The 26,374-nt window shown below is 39.0% G+C and overlaps 1 protein-coding gene across 4 annotated transcripts in view; it reads left to right on the plus strand.

Moving 5' to 3' along the window:
- Positions 1-26,374, plus strand: part of FCHSD2 (FCH and double SH3 domains 2) — a 230,251-nt gene that overhangs the window by 191,577 nt on the left and 12,300 nt on the right. For 3 of the 4 annotated variants that reach the window (XM_084628659.1, XM_084628661.1, XM_084628662.1), the window contains 5 exons: positions 15,979-16,140; positions 21,859-21,993; positions 22,687-22,770; positions 22,907-23,084; positions 23,394-23,614. In XM_084628659.1, coding sequence (XP_084484785.1) covers positions 15,979-16,140; positions 21,859-21,993; positions 22,687-22,770; positions 22,907-23,084; positions 23,394-23,614 — 780 coding nt within the window. The remainder of the gene's footprint in view (positions 1-15,978; positions 16,141-21,858; positions 21,994-22,686; positions 22,771-22,906; positions 23,085-23,393; positions 23,615-26,374) is intronic. The other variant, XM_084628660.1, reaches the window with a different exon arrangement.

Raw genomic sequence — 26,374 nt, forward strand, 5'->3', positions numbered from 1 at the left:
TCAAAGGAGCAGGGAACTTTAAATTAAAACATGGCATTTCTCTTTGATTTCATTCCACTAAAATCATGACATCAATTTAGTGCAAGGCTCAAGAGATTAGATGAGCAATAAAAAAATAAAATAAAATCCTCCTGACGATATGGATGATTAAACTTACTATATTTTTTTTTCCACTGTGGCCTGATCAAGAAGGCAGGAATGTCCGCCTCTGTCTTCTCTCAAGTTACATAGATGGTAAAACAACCTGAAATTTAAACTTTTTCATTAGACCTGAAGGAACTAATATCAGAAAATGTTAGTCATAAATCTGCCTTTAGGTTTGGGGCTTTTTGTAGCAACTAACCATATATCCACTTGCACTGACTATGCAGGAGTATTTAGATGGATGGGTGGAAGGAAAACAGCTTAAGTAATCTTTCTGGTATCTCTCTGCATTTTGTGATCCCCAAAGATACTGTTTAAAAAGTTATAGGGGGTTAGGGACCCGTTCCAGATTAATGAAGAGATTGTGAAGAAAGGAAATATAGTGCCTTCATTTTTAGCTAGGCAATATTATGTTGCTAAAAGTGAACTTGTATGGTCACTGTCAAGGTTCCTCCCCCACTCTGAACTCTAGGGTACAGATGTGGGGACCTGCATGAAAAACCTCCTACGCTTATCTTTACCAGCTTAGGTCAAAACTTCCCCAAGGTACAAAATATTCCACCCGTTGTCCTTGGATTGGCCGCTACCACCACCAAACTAATACTGGTTACTGGGGAAGAGCTGTTCGGACGCGTCTTTCCCCCCAAAATACTTCCCAAAACCTTGCACCCCACTTCCTGGACAAGGTTTGGTAAAAAGCCTCACCAATTTGCCTAGGTGACCACAGACCCAAACCCTTGGATCTGAGAACAATGAAAAAGCATTCAGTTTTCTTACAAGAAGACTTTTAATAAAAATAGAAGTAAATAGAAATAAAGAAATCCCCCCTGTAAAATCAGGATGGTGGATATCTTACAGGGTAATTAGATTCAAAAACATAGAGAACCCCTCTAGGCAAAACCTTAAGTTACAAAAAAGATACACAGACAGAAATAGTTATTCTATTCAGCACAATTCTTTTCTCAGCCATTTAAAGAAATCATAATCTAACACATGCCTAGCTAGATTACTTACTAAAAGTTCTAAGACTCCATTCCTGGTCTATCCCCGGCAGAAAACCAGCATATAGACAGACACACAGACCCTTTGTTTCTCTCCCTCTTCCCAGCTTTTGAAAGTATCTTGTCTCCTCATTGGTCATTTTGGTCAGGTGCCAACGAGGTTACCTTTAGCTTCTTAACCCTTTACAGGTGAGAGGAGCTTTCCCCTGGCCAGGAGGGATTTCAAAGGGGTTTACCCTTCCCTTTATATTTATGACAGTCACTGATTCAAAAGAACCCATTTGCAACAACAGAAACTGATCTGTTAGACTTTCATCTGAGTAGGCTGCATAATTAAAGCTGTAGAGCAATCATAATTATTTCATTTAAATGGCTTCTTATACTGCCAGGCAGTCAAGGTACATGCTGTGATTAGGAATGTGACTATTTGGGATGTGAGGTAGGAGAAACTTGAGTAATAGGAGTTCCCTGTTTATGGTCTGATAAGCTTCCAAATTTACACAGAGCTCTTCTTCAGGTCTGGGAGTGTCACAGCTAAATACAAGATGGAACACATTGTTTAGCATGAATAGTTAACACACATTTCAAAGGACCTTTCAAGGTTATATGGTCCATTAACACCCCTCCAGTCAGAGGGAGGGAAGCATCTGGGCAGGGGAGAGGGTGTTAATATGATAATATGATAGTAGTTATCAGTCAATGGACTTTGCTTGCTAATTAGACAAGAACGAGGTTGGTTGATGCTCTATTGTTTGTAGTCAGACTGGTCAGTGCTTAGAAGTGGGGAAAGTCCCACCCCTCCTAATTTAGTACAACAATCTCAGAGAGAGTAGTCAAGCTAAAAAGTGTATAAATTGCAGGAGAGACCAAATTAGCTACCTTCATAAAAGTTTGGGATCCTTTCCTTACAGGAATAGATTAAAAACACCCTTCACTGTCTCCAAACTAGAGTGACAAGAATGTGGAGAATTGCAACTTTCTCCCACAGTAAGATGTGGAGACTGGACCGAAAAATTTAGATTGGGGTTTATCACTGGTTTAAAAAAAAAATACTTTAATGGAGTTTTTCCGCATTGGTGCAGGATATTTTTAGAAACTTGTTCAATTTATTTACTCATCCCTTTTCCCTGGGGCAGACTCCTGGATTAAGTCAGGGAAATCAGAACTCACCCCCAAATTGTTCTCATTTAGTTAGCGAATATACAGCAGCTCTTTTTAGTTGCTGTAAAACACTTCCTTTGTTTGTTACTATGTTCGGCTTAAAGATGAACAAAGTTCTAATAGCAATTTGAAAATCAGAACATGCCTGATGTGAGCATCCGCACCGAACAAGATGTTCTGTCCACAATGGTTGATACTTAGGGCTTGGCTACATGGCAAGTTACTGCACTGCATGTCAGAGTATGATTGCTGCCCAGGAATGTTCTGTGTGAACGCTGCTACACCACAGCAGAAGTCCCAGTGTGCAGCTGTGCATACTTCTACTTGAAAGTATAGTATGCTAAGCCTTGCTATGAGACTTCCGCTGTGCTGTAGCAGGGTCCATGTTTCATATTTTCATAGTGTTTAAGGCCGGAAGGGACCATTAAATCATTTACTCTGACCTCCTGTATTTATGTGGGACGTTACTGCTCCGCAAGCTTGTGCATTGTAGATTCACGCTCTGGCTTGCTGTGTAAACAAGCCTTGACTCTTAAGGCGTAGATTCTGGGGAACTGTGTAAAAATCTATTGAAGGAATTCTCTCACAGGCAAGAAAAGTCTAAACCACTCTTTACTTAAGTGATGGTAAAAGCTTTCCCATTTGATTGTGACAAAGAAAACCACATATAAGGCAAAAGTGTTTTAGTTTGAATAGAAGAGAATGGAGATACATGGCTGAAAAGGAGTATTTTTTTTGTTTGTTTGTTTGTTTGTTTTTAAGTGCCTTTGAAATTCTGTTGCCCTATACTGTCACTTAGGAAAATAAGATGTTTATATTGCCTCTTTGCACTTATTCAACAAAGGGAGGAAAATATGCCAGAAACAACTGTATATTAAGTTTCAGAGTAACAGCCGTGTTAGTCTGTATTCGCAAAAAGAAAAGGAGGACTTGTGGCACCTTAGAGATTAACCAATTTATTTGAGCATGAGCTTTCGGGGTAGCTCACGAAAGCTCATGCTCAAATAAATTGGTTAATCTCTAAGGTGCCACAAGTACTCCTTTTCTTTTTGTGTATTAAGTGCTCATCTTTGACAACATGGAGGAAACTTTCTGGGCTTTTTATAGCTTTTAGTTCAGGCTATGAAGGTAATCTGAAGGGGATCTGGTTGTCCTTAAAATAGCTTTCCTTTTCTCCCTAGACTGCATCCCTTTACCTTATTTTTTCCTCTCCATTTGACATTACTACATCTACTGATCTGTACTGCAGAAACAAGTAAGAAGTGGTAAAATCTGAAGCTGTTCACTTAGATTCCCTATTCTTTTTTAATAAGATGCTGTCTCCTGGACTCTTCTGCTAGATTGCTTGATTTATTTCTCCTTTCTCTCACTCTCCTCTCTGTCTCAGTCAGAATATAGAGCAGTGGTGAGCAACCTGCATGTGCACATGGGCTGCATGTGGCCTGTCAGGGTAATGCACTGTCGACCCGCCAGACAGTTTGTTTACATTTGCATGGCCACTGACAGCTCCCAGTGGCAGCGGTTCACCATTCCCAGCCAATGGGAGCTGCAGGAAGCAGTGGCCAGCACGTCCCTGCGACCCGTGCCACTTCCTGCAGCTCCCATTGGCTGGGAACAGCAAACCGCGACCACTGGAAGCTGCGGGCAGCCGTGCAAATGTAAACAAACTGTCTGAGGGCTGCAGGTTGCCCACTACTGATATAGAGCCTCTCACTTAGATTGCCTTTTGTTAGGTATCACCAAATAATATAACTGGTTGTAAGACTAAAGAAATTTCTATTGACCTGGAAGAGAGAATACCCATCTGTGCTGAGACACCTTTGGTCTGGTAGGAGAACAGCGACTCCATAGCAATTAATCCTATTTTCATTTACATTTTGCCTCATAATTAGAATATCTATAGCTGTCAAGAGACTGTTTGTACCAGATTAGATTTGATTAAGGCTCATTATGGTGCTGTTTTCTTCATTTGATTAGTTCAAGAGTTTAGTAGAGCCAAACACCACTTAAATCCATCTTTAATTGTAAATTGGGGACTACTATTCCCCTCCCCTTATTTTAGTTCATGGATATTTATAAGGTCTGACTGGAACAATTCTGTTTTACTAGGTGTGCATCTGCTATTGAAACCCACACACCTCCTGGGTGTGGTGCTCTATTCCATCTAGTGGCACCAAGACCGTTAGAGATTAATGAGTTTGCTCTACAGCTGGGGTTCTCAAACTGGAGGTTGGGACCCCTCAGGAGGTTGCAAGGTTATTACATGGGGAGTCACAAGCTGTCAGCCTCCACCCCAAAACCCCGCTCTGCTTCCAGCATTTATAATGGTGTTAAATATATTAAAAAGTGTTTTTAATTTATTAGGGGGGCCTCACTCAGAGGCTTGCTATGTGAAAGGGGTCACCCGTACAAAAGTTTGAGAACCACTGCTCTACAACCTTAACTAATAATCGCCATGTGGCTTTTAGCTCATGCGGCTTTTAGCTTATGCTGTACAGGCTCATGCTTAGCTCCAGAGGCCACAGGTTCGACCCCGCCCGCCAACAACTGGGGTCTGTCGGCATTACACTATCTCAGGATAAAATTTATTAATTATGTGCCACTTGTGATTTTACTGTATCTCAATTCATATATCTACATTTCAGTGATCAGACTGTTATTGTTTGCATGTTTTTGCTGCTGTATCTTTCCACCTTACTGCTGATTTAAGTGGTGGTGTTCTCAGCTCATAATAATTGTGAGAAAATCTAATTCCCGTTGCTTCTGCCAAAAGAATTAAGTGGAATAAGGAAATCAACAGAAAATTCAATTTGTGAAATATCACTTGCTTCTGTCGATGGTTTTGCTAGGTAACCTCACGCTTAGGAGAATAGTGTGAAGTAAACATATTGCCCAAAGTTACTTTGACATCTACAGTTCATGAGTTTTGAGTTGGCTTAGTGGGAAACAGTTTAAGTACAACTAGACAAATAAGAATTTTATTTTAAGGATGATATGGTCAAAAGTTACATCGTGGTATTATAAAGAGGTATAAATAAATCTGCAGTACTTGATCAGCTCTCATCTTGGTCACAATATTGCAAAAAATCATTTACTGTGTTTGAGAATCAATGACACCTTGCAGTGATAAACTTCAGTGATGATTTTTTTTCCAAGTAGGTGCTAAAAACAAGATGCTTATAGACTATGTAGACAGTGATTCCAAACCTTGGTAAATATTTGACACTATATCTTGTTGATACCCAAATTTAGAGACAGGTTTGCCAACTAGGGGAGGAGACCTTGAGGAATTTATGTGGCTCAGTGAGAATACAGTTAGGTTGTTCATCAGTGGACACTCCGCAGCTGAAAGTTGATTTATTTCTGAAGATGAATTTTTTATTACAGGCGTGGCAGGATGTTTTCAAGTTGGTAGAAGATAGATGAGACTTAAAAGATTAAAGATGCATGGAGAGAAAACTGTTAAATTGTTTGTCTGCTTTCTTACTATGTGCTTGAGTGCTAGCTACTCTTAAATCCACCTTAAAAACAAAATGTTCATTTATTCATGATTAAAATACTTTGTGAATTGATGTGCCAGGATGGATCTCGGTACTGCAAAACTTAAACATCACTGTTCTAGGATCTCAAGACTACAGGGAATATCTCAGAATTTCCTGTGTTCTTGTAAGTGCATCTGGGATTAGTCTAGTCTAAGATAACTATTAAAATAGCTTTTTGTGTAATTCTCCTTTCCTGTAATGCACATGAGAATTTTTGACTTTTGGAGGATCCTTTAGTGTAGTTCTTTCCTTCATCTTTAGAATATGGATCATGGTTTTCAGTGCACCCTTGCTTCTCAGATACATAGTTTTAATTTGGCAGTGTTCACTTTCAGTTTGTGGTGTTAAAAATACAGATTGTTTGAAGACCTTTTGTGCCTTTAGCATATGGATCTTCTCCAAACCCTCTTGAGCTGCTGGCTAACTTACTGTGAATTCCTGTTGAAGGAACGGTTTCAGAGTAACAGCCGTGTTAGTCTGTGTTCGCAAAAAGAAAAGGAGTACTTGTGGCACCTTAGAGACTAACCAATTTATTTGAGCATAAGGTTTCGTGAGCTACAGCTCACTTCATCGATGCATCCGATGCTTATGCTCAAATAAATTAGTTAGTCTCTAAGGTGCCACAAGTACTCCTTTTCTTTTTGTTGAAGGAATGGTATTTCCAGTTTTGTGTTCTCTACAAAGCCATCATTTTTTTGAAATGCTAAGTTGATTCACATTTCTTCATCTGATTTTGTTTTTTAATCTTAAAGTAGTATCCTTTAACTGTCTCCATTTTCTGTACAAATGCCTCAGATTGGCTATAGATGTGGAAATAATTCTGAGAACCCTCTGTGTTAAAAGTAAATATAATGTCAATAATTCAGAAGTTTTTGTGACCTGTTTGCCACATTCAATTTCTTTCTAAATTGATAATTTTAGAAAAACAGCCTTTTCTTGCTTGACACCACAATTAAAATGTTACAGAAGACATGGAAGACGATAGGTTAAATCAACTGGTTATGATACCGTTTGCAATAGGACTGTTCACTTTATAAATAGTCACAAATAAAACTTAAAAAGAGCATTCTTCATTTGGAAAGATCCAGTTTTTCATTGTGGTTCCAATGTTGCTTCAAGATGTTAATCAGAGTTCTTATTTACATTGGAAACTGAAGCGAGTTCACCCATGTAGTCATTCATTTTTCAGTTGTTCAATTTTTAAAGCTTTCCTTTTGAAAAGCTCTGTTGCTTTTCATATTGTGGAAATCATTCTGTTGAGGAATGTCCAGAGAAACATCAGTTTAACTAATGGTTGTGCTGCATAGACTTAAAAGTAACTAAGGCTGGCAGTGCACCAGAAGGGTTTTGGAACCTCTAACAAACTCTGTATATTTTTATAAATGACTGTCTAAAACAAGTGGTTGCACCAATAAAGGAAAATAGTTTATATAAAATTTAGCATTTTGTAATTATATTAAGATATTGTTTGGATATTCCAATAAAATGCTAATGAACAGGAAGATTAAAGTTTTTCAAAAGATAACTTCAGAAAACACAGTACTTCAGGGACAGTATGGAAAATTCATAATATGGCTTGTACACCAGGCCTTCATGATCCCTGCAAAGCACACAATTGCAGGCCCTTCACTTCCCCCAAATTTAAGTGAGTAAGAAATGAAAAGGAGAAATCTGTGGCAGAGTTGGCGGGGGCAGGAGAGAAGTTTACTTTAATGGAGAGCCTTACAAGAAGAGACTTGTCTTTTCTTATTTGTTTGTATAGGGCTAGCACTGTGTGGCCTTGACCTACAATATTACGGCCTGCTACTACAGTATTATGGAGTTGCTGGCTGTGACTTCATACTTATGGTTGAGTTCAATTTTGCTCTTAAAACAGGGATTCTACCTCTTTGTTTTGTATGAAAAATACAAAGTATGTTCCACAAACTTGATTCATGACATCAGTAGAGGACAGAGTTAAAGTTGTTTGGGTGTCTTAACTGTGCATTCCTTACCTTAACGTCTTTAAGTTTCTTTTAAGTGTAACCTGAACTCTGAATGTCCTGGGTATATATGCTGGGTTTTGAGATAATTACATTACACCCCATAATGCTTTTTACTCTTACGTTACTGATATAGACTCTCAATCTTAACTTCATCTTAATGGGTTTTTTATGTCTGGGAGTAAATAATAAATATATTTGCTTAAAAATAAAAAATATTTATAGTGTGACTAGATTCTCAGGATTAAAAAAGCAGGACCCTTCTCCTGTGGGAGCAGAGTTAAAAGAGGTACAGTTTTAGTAAGTGTTTGGGAAGTCTGCATATTAGAGTTTGCAGCTGGGAAAGGAAAAGAGAAGGCTTTCCATTTGTCCTCCTTTTAAGAGAGCCCCTGGTTCTGACTCACAGGATGTCTTTTTTTGTTTTGTTTACACAATAACTTTTGTTTATGAATAATGGGCATCCGGCAATAAAATATGGCAGTTCAGTTCAATTAAACAGTGTGTGTTACAATTTTATAACAACGTTCCTTCAAGGTGCAATGACTTGGAATTGCAGACACGCCACAGGAGGCTGCTAGTTATCTCCCTCTAGCCCACTAGGGACTCAGGTATTTTCAAAAGGGAAAAATAGGGCCCATAAGAGGGGCAAAATGTCATCTGGGAGGATAGTACGATTCAGAGAAGAAATTTTTTTTCCATCTTGTTCTTTCCTCCTTTTGTCATAGCAAAAAATGAAGTGCAAAAAGCAAAATCTTTATTTTTCTCTTGCTTTTGTGATTTTACAGGGCTGAAACTTATTCACAGTTAATCAAACACTATAGTTGTAACAGATTTTTAGCACATACAGTAGGTCACCTTTTCTGGAATTCTGTAGTTGCTTTTTTTTTTTAATTCTTTCAAAAGAAACTATTTAAAGAGACTTGTCACTAAGGTGTTTTGGGGATGCAAATGAACACTTGGTTTCCTTCAGGCCCTTTTCTTGCATTATTTATTACCTACACATTGTTACATTACTGTTCAGAAATATATTATTTTGGCTGGTTATTCACAGGAAGCTGTGAAACTTATTGTTGCTGCTTTTCATTTCTTTAGTTTTGAAGCAGGAATTTATCCTCATTTTTTGCAAATTATAGATCCAGATACTCATCTTTAATTCACACAGGAGTAGTAAATACACAACAGGATTTCTTCTTCCATGCAATACAAACATGGGAAGCACATGAAATATAAATAAAACAATATTTTATCTTCAGTCTTATTTTTCTTAATTTTAACTTTATTTCTTTATTATATTTTCATAACTCCTCATCAGGAAGACGTAGGTTGTACAAATAGGCATTGTGCAGACCACTATTTGTTAGCCAGCTTGAACAGTTTACGACTTTTGAAACTGGCATAAAAACATTCTAATTCTGAGCTATTAAACAGTCCTTGTAAAAAAAAAAAAAAAAAAAAAGTCCTTGTATGTTCTGTACTGAGGCTTAATTAAAACTTTGAAATATGGGTAATGTCCAGGTTTCAGATGCTCATGTTTAGCATGCTGGGGTATTAAAGCTGAGGTGCCTCCCAAAGGTTGTTCAGGGTCATAGGAAATATGGATAACTACTTGGTAAACAAAAGATACTCCCAATACATGAGCAGCATGAGTGTCTGTCATAGAGGGTGCCATTTGGGGCCACTCACCCAGAGCGGAAGTATACCACATCCATCTCCTGGGGAGAGGATTCATAAGGGAAATGTTAAAGTACAGAATCAATGGTTACTCCATGACTAGAACTGTCTGGTTTCCTGCAGGTAGCGGAAGTTTGAGAACTACTATATCACTATTTTAACAGTTGATCTTGATCTCCCCCTTAGGTAACAGCGGTTTAGTAGATGTGGTACTGTGTGCATATCAAGAAGTAAAACACTTCTCTTTACCTTTTCATATATTTCTTCTTACTCAGTTTTCAAATCAAATGCACTTACTGAAAAAGCTGTTCCTGTATGAGAAGGGGGAAATAAGGCCATGTCTACACTGTGGCAACTATACCGTGTTAGCTATGGCAACGTAGTTATCTTGCCATAATCCCGTAGATGAGACACAGCCTCCAGCGACAGAGGAGTGTTCTCCATCAGTACTGGGTATATCTACACTAGAAACGCAACAGAGGTTCTTCCATCGCTGTAGTAAAGCCACCTCCCTCAGAGGCAGTAGCTCGGTCAATGGAAAAATTCTTCCATTGACCTAGCGGTGTCTACACGGGGGCTTATGTCTGCATAACTGCATCACACGTGGGGACACACATCTCAAGGAACCAGGTGAGTGACTTCTTCTGTTGACCTAGCTACATTTACGCTGGGGATTAGATTGGCATAGCTATGGTGCTTAGGGGTGTGGATTTTTCATCCTCCACCCTCCCCAGCACTGTAGCTATCTCAACCTAAATTTTACTTGTAGAACAGGCCTAAGCTAAACTGATAAGTCACCTTTATACTGGTATGAACACGTCCACACTAGGTCTTGGGCCAATATAACTGTATAGGTTAAAAAAAAAAAATCACACTTGTAACCAACATAGTCATACCAGTACAAGTTTCAAGTGTAAAGCAGGCCTAATCCTGCAAGTATTCTTTAGGTTTGTCTACAATAGGGAAAGCAACAGATGTTTGTGTCCTGGAACAAAAGTTTGTGGAGTGTTCAGACATTCATAAATCTGTTGGGTAGCTTGAGTTAATTGATTTCCAATTAACTTGCATTAAAAACTCTAGTGTAGACTTAGCCTTTGTGGTATAGCCCTTAGGGCCAGTTTAGCCTTATTTTACAGGCTTTTTCTTCATCCTGTAAAACATTGGCTTAAGCACATTAGCATAAGCAAAGTTTAGGTCTGTGACCTTTAGCATAGATAAAGTGGCCTAATGTTCACCCTAGATTTTGGGGGACTGGGAGTAGTTTGCTTAAGAGAAAAGTTGGCATAAAATGAGACTAGGCAACTGTAGGGACACTGAACCTGTACTAAACTTTGGTATTTTCGGCTAGGATTGTTGGCAGATGTCTAATCACAAATTTGCTTCTGCAATATGGTAATGAGTAAATAGGGATTAATATGCTATCCTATTAGGTAAAGGCACCCCAATATTATGAGGGTGAGGAATTTGGATGTGGATGGTGGAGACTGGGTGTTTGTATGAATATTCGTGGTGATTTCCAGGCCCTACATAAGTAAGAACCCACATGAAGAAGGAGCTAGTTCTCCGCCTTTCAATATTTTAATGCTATAATTTATCACCTATCTTCAAACATTGGGGATCTGGACCATCGGACCCATTTGGCATGCCAGAGATGGGCTGGTCCTTTGTCCCTTCACCTTTTACCACCAGATCTCCAATAAAGGGGTGTGAGTATGTAAGTCTATGAGCATATGCTATGCAAGGAATAGCCTTTAAGATTTCTCTAATACTCTATTATTTGAATTTTTGCTTATGTGGTTTGGAGCTTTCTTGTCTCTATTAATTATATTAATAAAGGAGGTTAAGGTTGTGTTTTGCTCTGCATGTGAGTGCCCTTGCCATATACCCCGGGGTTCCCTACAAGATATTGAACTTGTCGATTTTGATTCTGGGCAAGAACCTTAGTACACTCCTCTCATTAGCTGACTACCAATTGGCATTTATTATAGGATCAGGCTACTTTGGGGACAGTCATGGGACTCAAAGTGTGACTTGTGTTAGCTAATAGGTTTGTAAATACTGGCCTAGACCAGCGTTTCTCAAATGCGGCCACCATGGCCGTATATGGCCACCAGGGCCTTTTTTTGCAGCCACAGTCTCCTGGGCTGTGATGGGGGCGGGCGGAGGGAGAGGGTGGAGGAGGTGCAAAGCAGTGGCCTCTCTCCCAGGGCTGCTAGCAGCAGTTGGGCCCTGCCCCCCTCTGGAGACAGAAACACTGGGGGTGCAGGCAGCTGGTGAATTCCCCACTTTCGCCGCGGGTAGGGGAGGCAGGCTTTGGCCATGGGGCTTCGGGCTCCGTCCACACAGTGGCAGATTCTGATTCAGGCTTTGGCCCCAGACTTACCATCCCTACCACCCCCACCCGCCCCCCATTGTCCCTAGCCCTGCTGCTTCCATGCCCAGCTCCACATCCAGGGCTTAATTTGTCCCAGGGCTTGCTGGGGCTGAGTAAGTCTACTGTGAAAAGTGATACAAGTCTTAGGGAAAAAAAGCTAGCAAGTCTTAGGGAAAAAAAGCACAATGGAAAAAGCAAAAGAAACAACAAAAAAGACAAAAACATGCGAAGCACCTTATTTGTATTTCTATTCTGTTTATGTCCAGTAAAGAATTGTAAATTATTTTTATTACCGAGTCTGAAAAAACCCTACATAAATAAATTACAATGATTTGGACATGTATATGTGCATATTTCTTTGTTTTTCCTAAAGTTAATGAAATATTTTAGGAAAAATTGTCAGCACGGCCACCAGCCAGAGTTGGTGGCCACACTCTGAGGCCACCAGAAAATTTGTTGTGAGAACCCCTGGCCTAGACAGTCATAAGGACATAAGCATTTGTGGTTTACCATAGTCTGAGGCGTAGTATAAACCATAAATGTTTGTGGGGTACCTAGATTAATGTTTATAACTGTGTAGTTACCTCAAGTTAATTGAGAATAAGTTAAATTAAAACTGCAACAAAAATTATGGTCTAAACATATCTTGTGTCATTTTTCAGGGCATGGGAAAAGGCTTCATGCTGTAATACCCTATTAAAATGTGGTAGCATTTGGTACAACAATGTTGCAATGCATTATGGTACGGTAAAATTGCTCCAAAATTGTATGCATGTGAGAATCCATCTTAACTCAGCAACATAATGACTTGAAGAAGGGGTTTGTCACATCTCACAAACTAAGAAAAATGGCAACACTGTGGGGTGTCATTAGAAATGTGTTTGGCTTGAGTAGCACCAGGTAGTGAATGGGCAGCTCCAAATAGAAGAATGGATGAATTCCAAAGAATCCCTTCTGATGGACTAGAACTCACCTTCCCCCAGTGTCTGTAGGGACCTGGGGTCAGGTGTGGTTAGAAAGTGTTGTAGTGTGTTCGTCTTAGACCTTGTTTACATGAGAAAGGTATACTGGTTTCTACATCAGTTTAGTTAAGCTCGTGCAGCCCTCTTGTACAAACACTCTGATTTCAGTTAATCTCTTATCTCAATTTAGCCTAATTTGGTAAGGAATCAATTTAAGATGCATGGATGTAAACATCTTTGACTGAAATTAGAGCGTCCCCACAAGGGGATTTATTGTTTTAGTTAAATCAATAGTTCTTCTGTCTGCACCCAAGACTTTAGAATACTCAGATTTGCAGCGTTGGGTGCAATCGTAAAGAAACGCACAGGTATGACATGTTCCTTAAAATTGCAAGATTCACCAGATCTGTCTGGCAGTCCTGGGAATTCCAGATTTACTCTCATTTTACTGTTGTTTATGCTATAGAACTTGTTAAATATTAACAAGAGTACAAACAAGCGCTTCAGTGAGTGATTGGTCGGCATTTTAAGAGATGCTTAATGCTGTGGTAAATTGGAAGGACCCCATTTTACAACATAAAATAATAGATGCGGCTCCATCTTCAATTCGAGTGTGTCAGGGGAGCTCCTTTTCCCTTCCTCTTCTATTCAAATCAGTATTCTTTGAAGTTTAATAACATGGTGCATGTGGTGCATGTTAACATCTTTAATTTACTGTTTTCTCAGTAGTAAAGTTTGCATATGAGAACTATATCCACAGTATACATTAATCATTCAACTGATGGCTATCTGATAACCATCTTTAACTTTTTAAGCATGCTTAACTGAGAAATAGAAACTCTTCGTGGTTCAGTGGCTTTGGTCTTTTCCCATGGAAAATGTGTTCTGAACTCCTCCTGCCCCAGCCTCCAGTATCTGCATCTAACAGCATCTTGGCAGATTCTGGAGAATTCTGGAGAACACAACTTCAGAATTTCTTCCAGGTCCCCTGTTATATTTCTGTGCTGTTAAAAAATTACCTTTACTTTAAAGAGCGTTAAATGATAAGTAGTAGAGTATATACTTTTGCTCCAGTAGCTCCTTAAAACCCCATATCCCATGATGACTGCACTCATGTTTAAAGTAAGAATTTTTTTTAAATAGTCCTGTAATTTGAAACAGAATTATAGTTACCACTGTTGCTTCTTTTTGATCAGGGTAAGAATGTACACCCAGGCAACATAAAGTTCCATTCAGTCAGATTTCTAGATGTTATAGCTACAGTTTCTCTTAGTAATGCTGCAGGTTTTCTGATTTATCCTCTTTATTAAAAGTAGGATCATTGAGGATCCAGACCAACATCACACTAAATCAAGATACATTATTCCAAATCCCCATAACATTGTTAATACTTACTAGGCCTATTATTTTACATCCAAGAATTATTACTATCTTGTAGAGTAAGCTAGTGTTCTAACACAGAGCAATACAGATGCTTGGTACACTCAGCTGTGCTTCCACCACAGAAGGAAGGAAGAAGAAGGAACAATAGGTCAGCCTAGTTGGTTTGTACCGTATAGAAGTAGCATTGCATAATGAGTCATTTAGGAGTTTTCCTGTCAGTGGTGACACAACAATATTTTAGCTGGGTACACTGAATTACTTTAGAGAATCAGCAGTTAAACAGGGTGACTGTTTATGAAAGTGTACAATTCCCATTTCAAATTAGGCTAAACAGTGAACACTGAGCTGGAGAAAATGGATCGTTATCCAGAGAATTTTTAGTAAACTGAAGATTGAAACAAATCATTAGACCACTTTGGTTCGTCAACTCTTGTTCTCTGCTTCCCTTCCCATTATTACTGGTGATTTACCAACATATTGTATTTGAAATAGAAACTTTCTCCTTTCTGACTGGTTACCTCCTGATTCATTCAGTGTTATCAAAATGTATTGTCTGGAACCACAGTGGAAGACCCAGGCAAGAGAGAAAAGAGAGCGCTTTTTTCAGGCGCAACATGCTAAGAATTAACAATGCTGTGAAAGGAAATACAGGAAAAACTACAAGATAGTTAAATGGGTTTCCACTCCCACCTCTGTCACTGAACCACTCTGTAACCTTTTGTAAATCACATAATCTTTGTTTCACAGCTTCCCCAACTGTGAAATGCAAACAGGATAGTCTGGTAGCTACAATACTGGCCTGGAAGTCAGGTGACCTGTGTGACTGTTGGCAAGTCGCTTCATCTCTGTGCCTCAGTTTCCCTTCCTACCTTTTTACAATGGGGCCCTGATCTCAGGTGGAACCGCTAGACCTCTGTAAACAAGTAGTAATAATTCTAAAGCACTTGGAGCCACAGCATTAAATGCTAAGTAGTAGTATATGCTTTTGCTGTAATAACTCCTTAAAACCCCATATCCCGTGATAACTGCACTCATTCAGAGAGCTATCTATTTCTCCTGGTGTACTGGTGAAACCACAGACTCTTCCAGTTTTAGATATGAGTGAACTGCAGGGGGAGGGCCATAGGGGGGTTGTTTTTTGTCTTTTTAATTTGTTACTATGAAAGGGGTGCGGTCAACTTGAAATTGTCAGTTAAAAAAAGGGAGTAGTTTCAGGTACTGCCATTGTTTGAGTTCGTCCATCAATTTTTACAATCACATTTTCCTATTTTTATAAACATTTTCTCTCCCCTGTTCCAGTGCAAAAAGTCTGCACAGAGGGAACTGTATTTAGTATTGTCTAGTATTCATTTAGTATTGCTAAATGCATAAAGTAAACTTACAGAAAAAGTAGAGAAATATTTTTTCTCCTATTTTTCAGTTCCAGTAATTCTACATCTTGCATGTAAAAATTTGGTTTGAAAATTTGATTTTTTTTTAGATGACAAACTTCCCATAAAATATACGAAGAGCAAGTTTGTATAAGTGAATCGACGTGATGTTGAAAATCCCATTTTGTGGAATCTGGATAAGCTGGTATTTTGCATCTCTGCGGGCAAAAAAATTAATAACTGGACTTGTTTCTAAAGTGGAACTGATTTCTAAGCTTCCTGTGTAGTCTAATTGGTAGACTAGAAAAGGGTGTATTTTAATTATGAGAAGAAATTAAATCTAGACGTGAAACAATTTGGATAATGTTTTCCGTGTTTGTCTTTTCAGATAATTAAACTCAAAGCAGAGGCTCGTCTTGATCTGCTAAAGCAGATAGGGGTGTCTGTTGATACATGGTTGAAGAGTGCAATGAATCAAGTGATGGAAGAACTGGAAAATGAACGCTGGGCAAGCCTTCCTGCGGTGAACAATAATGGCTCTTCACACCTGGTACTGTCTCCATTTTGTAACCTTGATCTCTTGTTTCCCTTTGAACCTTAGCTAATGTGCATCCTGGACACTGGTACATAGATCACAATTAATGCGGGATAAAACAGGAAGAGAGAAATTTGAGGAAGTGTAGCTGTTTGACAGCTAACGCTAGAAAACTTCAATGTAACTTCTATGTACCTTGATTTCCCTATTGGATGTTTTATACCCATCTCACATGGGTGTTCAAGTTTAATCAATGGTGTATGATACTCTTTGGGATAATTGGATGAAAGGGAGCATTGATAAAATTTAGAAAACACCTAAATGATTTAAGAGCCAAAATCCTATTTTCAAACATGACTGAGGCACTTAATCTCTTAAATTCCACCGACTTTCACTAAGACTTGAACTCCTAAGTGCCTTTAAGTCCCTTTTGAAAGCGGGAGTTGGGCTCCAAAGTCATTAGATGCTTGTGAACATTTTACCATATGTCAATAGTTTAGCTACAAAGCAATTAAATCAGGCCAATCCAAAAATACAAGAATAGGTTTGTATAGGCTATAATTAAGGCTACATTTATGTCACGGCGGTCATGGAAGTCACAGAATCCATGACTTCCAGAGACCTCCTTTCAGAGTAACAGCCGTGTTAGTCCGTATTCGCAAAAAGAAAAGGAGGACTTGTGGCACCTTAGAGACTAACCAATTTATTTGAGCATAAGCTTTCGTGAGCTACAGCTCACTTCATTGGATGCATACCGTGGAAACTGCAGAAGACATTATATGCACAGAGACCATAAAACAATACCTCCTCCCACTCCACTCTCCTGCTGGTAATAGTCCTTTTGGTAGGATGTCCATCTGCTTGACATTCTCTGCTTCAGCCCCAGGGGCTGCAGGATTCTGGAGCTGACAGCCAGTGGGGCCCTGGCAGGGTTCCAGCTACAGGTGACAGAATCTTGAGGGGGCCCTCCTGACAGCCTCGCCCAAGGGTAAGGGGGACACCTCAGGCGAACAGCTGGGGGTGTCCCATTTTCTCTTTGGGAAATACGGTCACCCTGCAGCTCCTAGCCGTCGTGGGCAGAGGGGGAATCCCACAGCTCCCAGCCACCATGGTGTTGGGGGAAACCATGAAGCTGTAGCAGCAAAACTCACAGACAGGTCATGGCTTCCGTGAATTTTTGTTTATTGCCCGTGTCCTGTGCATGACTTTTACTAAAAATAATCATGACAAAATCTTAGCCTTAGCTATAATATACATCAAACTTTCCATTTTTTTATTGTCCACAGTTGTTTACAGAGTAGGCAAAGTAGGCCATAAAACACTTACTTGGATGTTCAACTTTGGAAGAGATTAATTTTTTGATCTAATTCAAGAAGCAGGAAAAGTTAATAATTGTCTTTTCCCTCTCACCCTGCCCAAAGAATAATGTGCTTCAAAATAAACACTGATAAAAATTGTCTAAACCAAGAAATCCTATTTAAAAAAACAGAAAGAACTCAAAAAGAGCTTTTAATCTTATTTTTCTTACATGACATGCAATGCTGAGATGTCACCATTGGCAGTAAAACTAGCCAGTCTGTTGCTCTTCATTGGAAGCAGGCAAAAACAAAATTCCTGTAAGTTTAGTTAGTTTGCCTCAAACAGAATGTCAGATTTTATATATCCCCTTAGCATATGGCAAAGCACATAAAGTTCAAAGGCTTTTACAAACTTGGTCTCAATGGGGGAGGGGGCGCGCGTTAATTGCAGTGGGCAAATGCCTTTGCTATTTATGGTTAAATTCACACTTTATGTTAATGTTTTTGACAACTACTTGGAGTATAAACAAAATCTTTTTGTGGTGGGAGGGTGGATTTGTAGTGTATGGCCTCATGCCTTTGAGGACAGGCTTTCCTTCCCTGGCAGCCCACAAGAAACAGGGCCTGCTCCGCCAGGATGCAGCATTTACACACACCCATCTCCTTACCACCTTTTCCTGGCTCTGTTGTATCTTTACCGTTTGCTTGTCAATGGTCAAGTATTCTGGTAGCAAACCCTCACAGATGAGTCTCTTGTTGGAAATTCAGAACATTGTGTCTGTATCCACCTAGTTTCTGCACAAGAAGCAGAAATCCAGTGGAAGCCTTCTGAATTCACTCTCTGTGCATTGTGCTTTGTCTTCCAGAAAATATTGGACTTATACTCCAAACTTTATTCACAGTTATTTATACTACAGGCTATTTACAATCCTTGTTCTCACAACTCTGTCTCTGGGGCAGAGATTCCCAGGGATGGTGTTACAATTAGAGACTCGAGTCTCACAAAATTCAGTGCCAGGTTTTAGACTTGCCAAGGCACAGGAGCGTTCTCATCCGGGTTTTGGTTTAGGCCCTTTCAAGCTATAATAGATGAGAATAGCTACATTGCTATGTTTAACTGTATTTTTTCCCTTTCTTCTCCTTCTACCCCGCCTCCTTCAGCTTCCTGTTACAGAAAGTGGATTCTTCCCAGTACCCTTCCTCTATCCAATCAGACACACAAACAGTTGGCTCCACATCTAAAGCTAGTGCCAGCCCCTTGCAAGCTGGCACATGCTACAGCGTGGGAGGATAAAATGTAATTTCCATTTTCCCCCTTTACACATACATGCACCCTTGTGTAGAAAGGATTGTATTGACCTTGGCAGGCCGGATGAGGACAGCCCATAGATGGTATTTCTTAAAGCTGTTACAGACATTACTTTGTTTACAATTATAAAAGTTTACTGCTCTGCTTTTCATACGAGATGCACTTTCACTTCACTCCCTAGAAGCAGGCAGTTTTTAATGTTAAGGATTCAACCTTCTACCTGTGCTTTGTCATGCATAGCTGAGCAAAATTTGTGTTCTTTGTGTCTGGTCTTGTGATGAGATAATTTGTTCGCCCGAACTCTCAATGAATTGTCTCTTAATAAGTTATAAATAAGAAAATAGCATAGCTGAAACAGCTTGTTATCTCAATATTTATTTAACCTGCTAAAAAGATACAATAGTGTAAAAAGCCTAAGGAATCAATGTCACCTCACATAGCCAGCTGTCTGTATTGTGTAATGTAGAAATGCACAGTTTGGGGGCAGAATACTAAATACTAAATAGAATACTAAATTTATTCTACTTAGGTGCCAGCTAAATCTTTTGTCATAATTTAGTGATTTAATGCCACCTGGAAAATGGGTTTGATACTGCTGTTCTGTATTAGTGTAATTGGGGTGATACAGTCTATTTATCCTATGAAAGAGGAAGAGAATGATGCCCAGTTTTGGTAGTCACTCATGACTCTCAACTCCACTGAGATGGATAATAATCAAAACTAGTGTGCAGTTTAAAAAAAAACAAAACCAGAAAATAAAAACCAACAAACAAACAAGCATGAGTGTACTTTTCAGGTGTCCGGTTAGCTGTAAACATGGAACTGTGATTGCTTGGATGATTGTAATGGGATAGTATCTTTCACCTTTTAGGTTCAAATTCAGCCCATGTTATCATCTGATAGTTTTTCAGCAGCCTGTGTGAAATGAGTCATGGTCTCAAGCCAGAGGTGCCCACATCACAGTTGCCACTGATGGACACCTTTGCAGTTTCAGCAGAGTTGTCAAAGGAGTGAGTGGATATGAAATCGCAACTCCTCTCACTCCTAGAAGTTGTTCATCCAAGTCAGAATAGAGGTGCATTGATGTGAAAGCTTTTTCTGCTGCTGATGGAGCTCTGTCTGTTCTGAGGATAAATAAAAGACTTCTAGATAGTAATTAAGTCACCAGCACTAAATCTGCCCAAATATGTGTGTGTATATAGTTGAGACAAGATAATTAAATTATCTAACATACTGTCATGTAAATGATGCCCTGTTACTTTTTTTATCTGATTTTATTCTTGTGTTGGGTTCAGTTTGTGTGCCTTTGGTGTTCCTGCTGCTGACATATTTACTGTGTTTACATTGTCATTCATTAGCAGATTTTTTAAAGAACAAAAAGCTATATAAATCAAATCATTAGGGATTCTGTATCTTGAATGTTGTTCCTCCTATTTATGTTCTAGATCTCTACTTTGCAAATAGATTCTATTCAAGGGATTTTTGAATAGTCACACTGTCAACATTAAAATGTATTTTTCTTCTTTATATTCGAAAACCAGGACCAGATGTTTTATGAACAAGTATTTCTAAACATGATATGCTACTTTCCATGATGTTTCATATGGCTCTCCGTTGCAGGTTCAGCAGTGGCTGCTTTGAGGGAGACCAGGCTTAACAAGTGACATTTGTAGGAAATGTGAAGAGCTTGAATTTACCTTAATCTACAAAATGTCAAATTAAAAAAGCCAATGTGTTAACTAGATAGAATATTAAATACTTTTTGTTACAGCAGTCTCTGTTAACATTCAGTCAGAATGGATGCAAACTGGACTTCAGTGGAAAGGACCAGTCTAAATTCATATGAATTATGAAGCTATAATCCGGTCAAAATAATTAATACAGTGGATTTAGTTCGTGCACTACCTTGCTTCAAATATGGCTGAAGTAAAATGAGTTGGTTGCTCTCAGGCAAAGCCATAAAACATCAGTCTGTATCACAAAATCACCACATCCTATGTCATTGTGCTCAGGCCATGACCAAGATTAGAATAGCAAGGATGTTGCAGGTGTGGCCTGAAGTGTTTTGGCAGAACTGATTTGGGAAGTCTGCACAGTAGCTGTCTGCCCTATACCTGGCTCTTTGCTGTGTGGCCTGCCTTCTTGCTTTCATGAGGGAGCACAAAATTCACTAAATTAAACAAATTAAAAAGAATAAATAAAAAGTTAAGAATTGTAAAATCTAGCAGTGTTGCCTTTGGTTTTGAAAGATGGTGTTTTTTTTCATGAGGTAGAATGTTTATCCAGTGTTTAGTCCAGGCACAAAACCAAAGTACAGTGCGTGTCATCACTGCTCAAACTATGTTTACAGAAACTTTTATTTTTTCCAGCCTATCCCCTTCTGCCTTTATTTAGCTTTTTATAAATACTTTTTATTTTAATTCTTCTTCCCCATCGACCTTTTTTCATATAAACTGTACTGAAAAACTGAAGAGATTACTTTGTCAGCAATACACTTGAAGGAAAGCTGGTGTTTTTGTCTGGTTTTGTTTAAGTTTTAGCACTTCATTCTTAGTGCAGCTTCATTTTGTACCTTAAGGTCATAGGCTCATCGTTCTTTTAACAATGTGGTTCTTCAGTACATTATTCTTTCTCCATTAAACTGTATATGGTAATCTGAAGAATGGCTACTGTACTTTGGACTTGTCACTACCTCAACACCTCCACATATCAGTACTCTTTTCTAAACGCTTGAGCCCTACATTCCACCAGTGTTCTTACAGTGAAGGTTTAGTGTATGTTTAAAACACAGGTGACTGCTCTTCAATTAAGAGATGCTGTTGAGTCCGACATAAATGTTATTTGATAACTTGCATTCTTTGCTTCCGGATATTTGCTCAAACAGATTACTACTTTCCTGAAATTATTTGGAGAACAAGTATATTGATTTCTAGTGGTGGCATTTCTCCTTTGGTGTTTTTCCAAGATAGAAACTTAAATTGTAGCACTACTCAGTCACCAGCAGATTTGGAATCTAGAATTTCAAGTAGTTGGAGTTACTATAGAACCTAAACCATTCATTTTACTATTGTTTTTTCATCATCTTTTTATAATCCAATACTGTTACAAATTAATTTCTCTTAATAGCTTAATGCTGATGCAGAAAGGGAGGAAGGGGAAGAATTTGAAGACAGCATGGATGTTTTTGATGATAGTAGTTCCAGTCCTTCTGGAACTCTACGAAATTATCCACTGACCTGCAAAGTTGTTTATTCATATAAGGTTTGTATTTTTTTAAAATCTCAGTATCTTGTCAGTAGGTGAGTTATCACAGAAACATATAATAAACTTTATAATAATGATGTCTGTGGGAGTTTGCCCGAGGAAGGACCTCAAGAGTTAGCCCAGTAATAATACACATTAAATGAGTAAAGTCATAGCAATACTATAAATGTATTACTGTAAAAGTTAATAAACTTTTAGCAAGCTTAATAAAGTTGTTAACCACATCTAGGCTCCAGTTCAGCAAGGTACTTAGATTCATCTAACTTTAAGTGTGTAGGTAGTCCCATTAACTTCATTGGGCCTACTCACATGCTTGATGTTAGACACATGTATGCAGTCTTTCACATAGTGTCTTTTGTACCAATGAATCACTAAACGTTTTAGTAATAAATTTTACAGAATTAAATAGGCATGAGCACAGTAGGTGTAGTGGTCTTGGACAGACTTGCTCTCCTTGACTGAAAAACTCACTTATAAATATCAGTAAGAGAATAGAAAAACCCTTATTAACATGTTTTCAAAGGCTTTAAAAAAAAAAGAAAAATCTAGGACGTACTTTATATTTTTTTTTAAAATTAGTGTAAAAAAGTACTGAGGATGACAGTTTCCCTTTAAATTTCTGGTTTCTGTGACGGGCACATACCTGGCAAGTAACATTCTTCATTTGTATATGACTTTTGTACATTCCAGGCTTCTCAGCCAGATGAACTGACCATTGAGGAACATGAGGTATTGGAAGTGATTGAAGATGGAGACATGGAAGACTGGGTAAAGGTATAATTTTCCTTGCTCATTTTCCTTCCTTTATAGCATTTTGAAAGGGGACTGGAAGATCTGTTTTTGTTTCTCATTATGGTCTTTTACAGCAGCATGCAAAAACTTAATACATTTTCATCCGATTTACTTACAGGCACGAAATAAAGCAGGCCAAGTGGGTTATGTGCCAGAGAAGTATCTGCAGTTCCCAACATCCAACAGTCTGTTGAGTATGCTGCAATCACTTGCGGCGTTGGATAGTCGGTCACACACCTCAAATAATTCAGCTGAAGCTGAGCTAGTCTCAGGAAGCCTAAATGGAGACTCCAGCGGTAAATACTAATAAATAAAACATGCCTGTCAGTTTTATTCTTGATAATGTTCTTTTGCTCTATATGAATGGTATGCCCGTGGATTGGGGCAGGTATCTCCTTACCCAAGGGCAACCATTCGCATAGTACCCGTGTCCATGTCTAGAATCTACCAGATGTGTCTAGCTATGTCTCTGAAGGCTCTGATTAGTTTTACTTTAGTGTGACTAATGTTGACAAAGTCTTTTTCAGTTTAGCAAAGATGTATACTGTGCATTTTTAAAAAATGTAGCTCATTCTGATTACAATCCCTTTCATCTCCCAATCTAGTCTGTTTTGTAAAAGCACTTTATGATTATGAGAGCCAGACGGATGACGAGCTGTCCTTCCCAGAAGGAGCAATCATCCGTATCTTGAACAAGGAGAACCAGGATGATGATGGCTTCTGGGAGGGGGAATTCAATGGTCGTGTTGGGGTTTTCCCCTCTGTGTTAGTGGAAGAACTTACAGCCTCAGAAAATGGAGAGACGCAGTGGACTGGAGATATTCAGGTATGTGAAAAATGAAGCATGGCCTTGGTTTGCTAGTGTTCTGCATTACCACACAGGGGACCCAAGCATTTCTGTATAGTATCCTCTTCTCTCCATTAGTGAAGAGCTTTGACAAGCTCCAGTGTCTTTCTTGTTGGAGGATGGTGGCTACTATAAGGACGTGGGATTAAAAGCAAGGGAAAGGGCAGAGGGCTGCAGGGACCCTCCTCCCCATTCCCTTAAAAAAAAATTAACTGCTTTCCTTTATTGTGTGACCCAATATAATATTCATCAAATGATGTATTGTGGCAACCATAAGAGATCTGTGCACAGAATAAAGGGATGGTTAGAGGAGAAGGGAAATGAACCAAGGAGGAAATTCTCAATCTCCTTCCTGTAATTAATTTGTGGAGTAGATCGAGAGATCAAACAGACCCTGGCAAAAACAATCTTATCAGCTCAGACAATCATATTTTAATGCTTTCATAACTAAAGCGGTACAATACTTTCACAAAGTTTTAGAGGGCAAAACATTCAGCTGTAGGATTTTAACAAGTACATCCTCAGCTTAGTGCAATATTATGATCTAAAAATAGACACTAATTGATGTTGTATTTAACCAATTTATATCATAATAAAGAATTCACTCTTATTTACAGAAACAGTGTTGCTAGAAATCAGAATTCAGTGCCTTCACCAGAGGGTAATTTATCTAGTGCTTTTTATTGGTTCTCTTTGAGAAGTGACCATATAAATTGACAGGAGAAATAAGTTGTGACAAGCTGCTGGGGATACCCTGAGCTGTGAGACACATGCTATCTCTCTCAGCCTCAGCAGGTGGGAGCTTTGCTGCAGCTATGCAGTGAGACAACAACTCCTGACACACCAGCTTGTCTGCCTTGCAGCAAACTCCTCAGGGCTCTCCCAGCCCAAACCTTGCCTAGCAGGTAACAGCCAGTGAACTCCAGCCCCTGAGTTCCTCAGAGATGTCTCTCTGCAATGCACAGCCCATACGAGTGTACATTCACAGAACATTTTAAAAGAGCTGCCAACTTAATGAGACAGAAACAGCAGTTTGTTATCTTGACCAGAGTTAACAATCACTTCAGTTCAATCAAAACACACTGGGTTTGTTTAGATAAAAAGTAAAACAAAAAGCTGTTTTAAGTGAGTTCAAGTACAAGGGATAAAGGGCAAAAGGGTTATAAACAAACAAAAGTAAAAATACGCTTTTTAATGGCTAGGATCTATCTTAACAAGCTTTACAGTCTTTGTTCAAAGTAGTTTCCTCACTAATCTTCTTTTTCCAGCAATGGCTGACTAGCTCTCACTCAGGAGCACCACAGGGTCCAAGGCTGTGGTTTTCCTTGTCTGCTCAGATGAAGGATAATTTAGGGGTTCTCTGCCCCCTCTTTATAGTCCAGTAAACCTTTGAAAAATATTTCTCTAAAAGTTCATTGACCCTGCTTCAAGAGGCAGGAAGGCTTCCTGGGAGTGCAGTCTCCCTCTCCTGCTGAGATTAGGTGATCACTTTTTCCCCACTTGCTCTTGTGATGGTTTTGTTTGCCTGGCATACAAATGTGCTTTTCTTTGTCTTTGGTCACACCTTGCTCAATGTACATGGGAGACACATTCAAGTGGACAGAACCATAGTCCTTTGTCTGGAAAAAAAATTTTATCAACTCCCCTTGGCATTCCTGGTTTAAACACAGTTTAGTCATAGTTGCAACATATCTGTATAATCCTTTTTTGGTTGTCCATACATCTGTAATGCAAGAATATTGATGATCAGTGACACATTACATGACATCTTTTAGATACAGATTATAAGGATAAGTGAGTAGGGGTATACTGAGTTGGTCAATCCAGCCTAAATTCACTGGTAGGTACCTGGGAGCCCCTTGCCTTCTGGCACAGGGATGCTCTTAGAGTCAGCTACGACGTATTTCTCCAGATGGAGCCATGCAAGAGCTTGGCAGAATCAGACATAAACATGTCAAAATGCAGGCTGTGTTGCAATTTGGTAGGAGTTGCAGGTTTTATACAAGCAATTTTTTTCCTAGCTTGTGATAGTCATTAAAAAGACAACGGTAATACGTTCTAGACAAATGGGTAATGAAATCCTGCTTTCCTCCATACCACCCCCTGTGCTTGGAACAGTCTCCCAATATTAAAAAGCTCCCCCCTCCTCCTCCTCCTCCTCATCTGTTGCGAGAAGCATATCAGCAATAATGGGCACATGCCAGTGTGTTTGTTCACTGCAATGTGCCCACTGTTCTTTCAAATTATAAGCAGTGTGTGGTAGGGTTTAGCATAGCTACCTGTTGTAAAGCATCGGATGCCATTACAATGCTATAGAAAACTAACTTCTACTTCTTACTGATGCCTTATTGCAGTAAAGTGCGTGAGTTTCATTATTCCTACTTTTTGTTCCTCTCTGCATTTAAATGACTTACATGCTGTCAAGCAATGATAAAATTCATGATCATGAACATTATTTTGTGGAGGTGTATTTGGCAAGATGTGCTCAGTAGGATGATATGTTTTTAAAACAACCTTCAAACAAAACCTGTCTAGATTACAACTGCTGGGGAAATGAGGAAAAATCTGCTCGGAATGGCCACCTGTGATTTTTTTTTTATCACTGTATTATATCCTCTCTCTTCTCCCCAAATACAGCTGATAAGCACTTTTATCTGACAGATACAACTTCTCACTAGATGAAAGCAATTGGGATACCAGTGTATCAGTTAGTGAGTATATACCTGTGTATTCATTGAA

Source organism: Lepidochelys olivacea (assembly GCF_965140295.1).
Source record: "Lepidochelys olivacea isolate rLepOli2 genome assembly, chromosome: 1".
Taxonomy (NCBI): domain Eukaryota; kingdom Metazoa; phylum Chordata; order Testudines; family Cheloniidae; genus Lepidochelys; species Lepidochelys olivacea.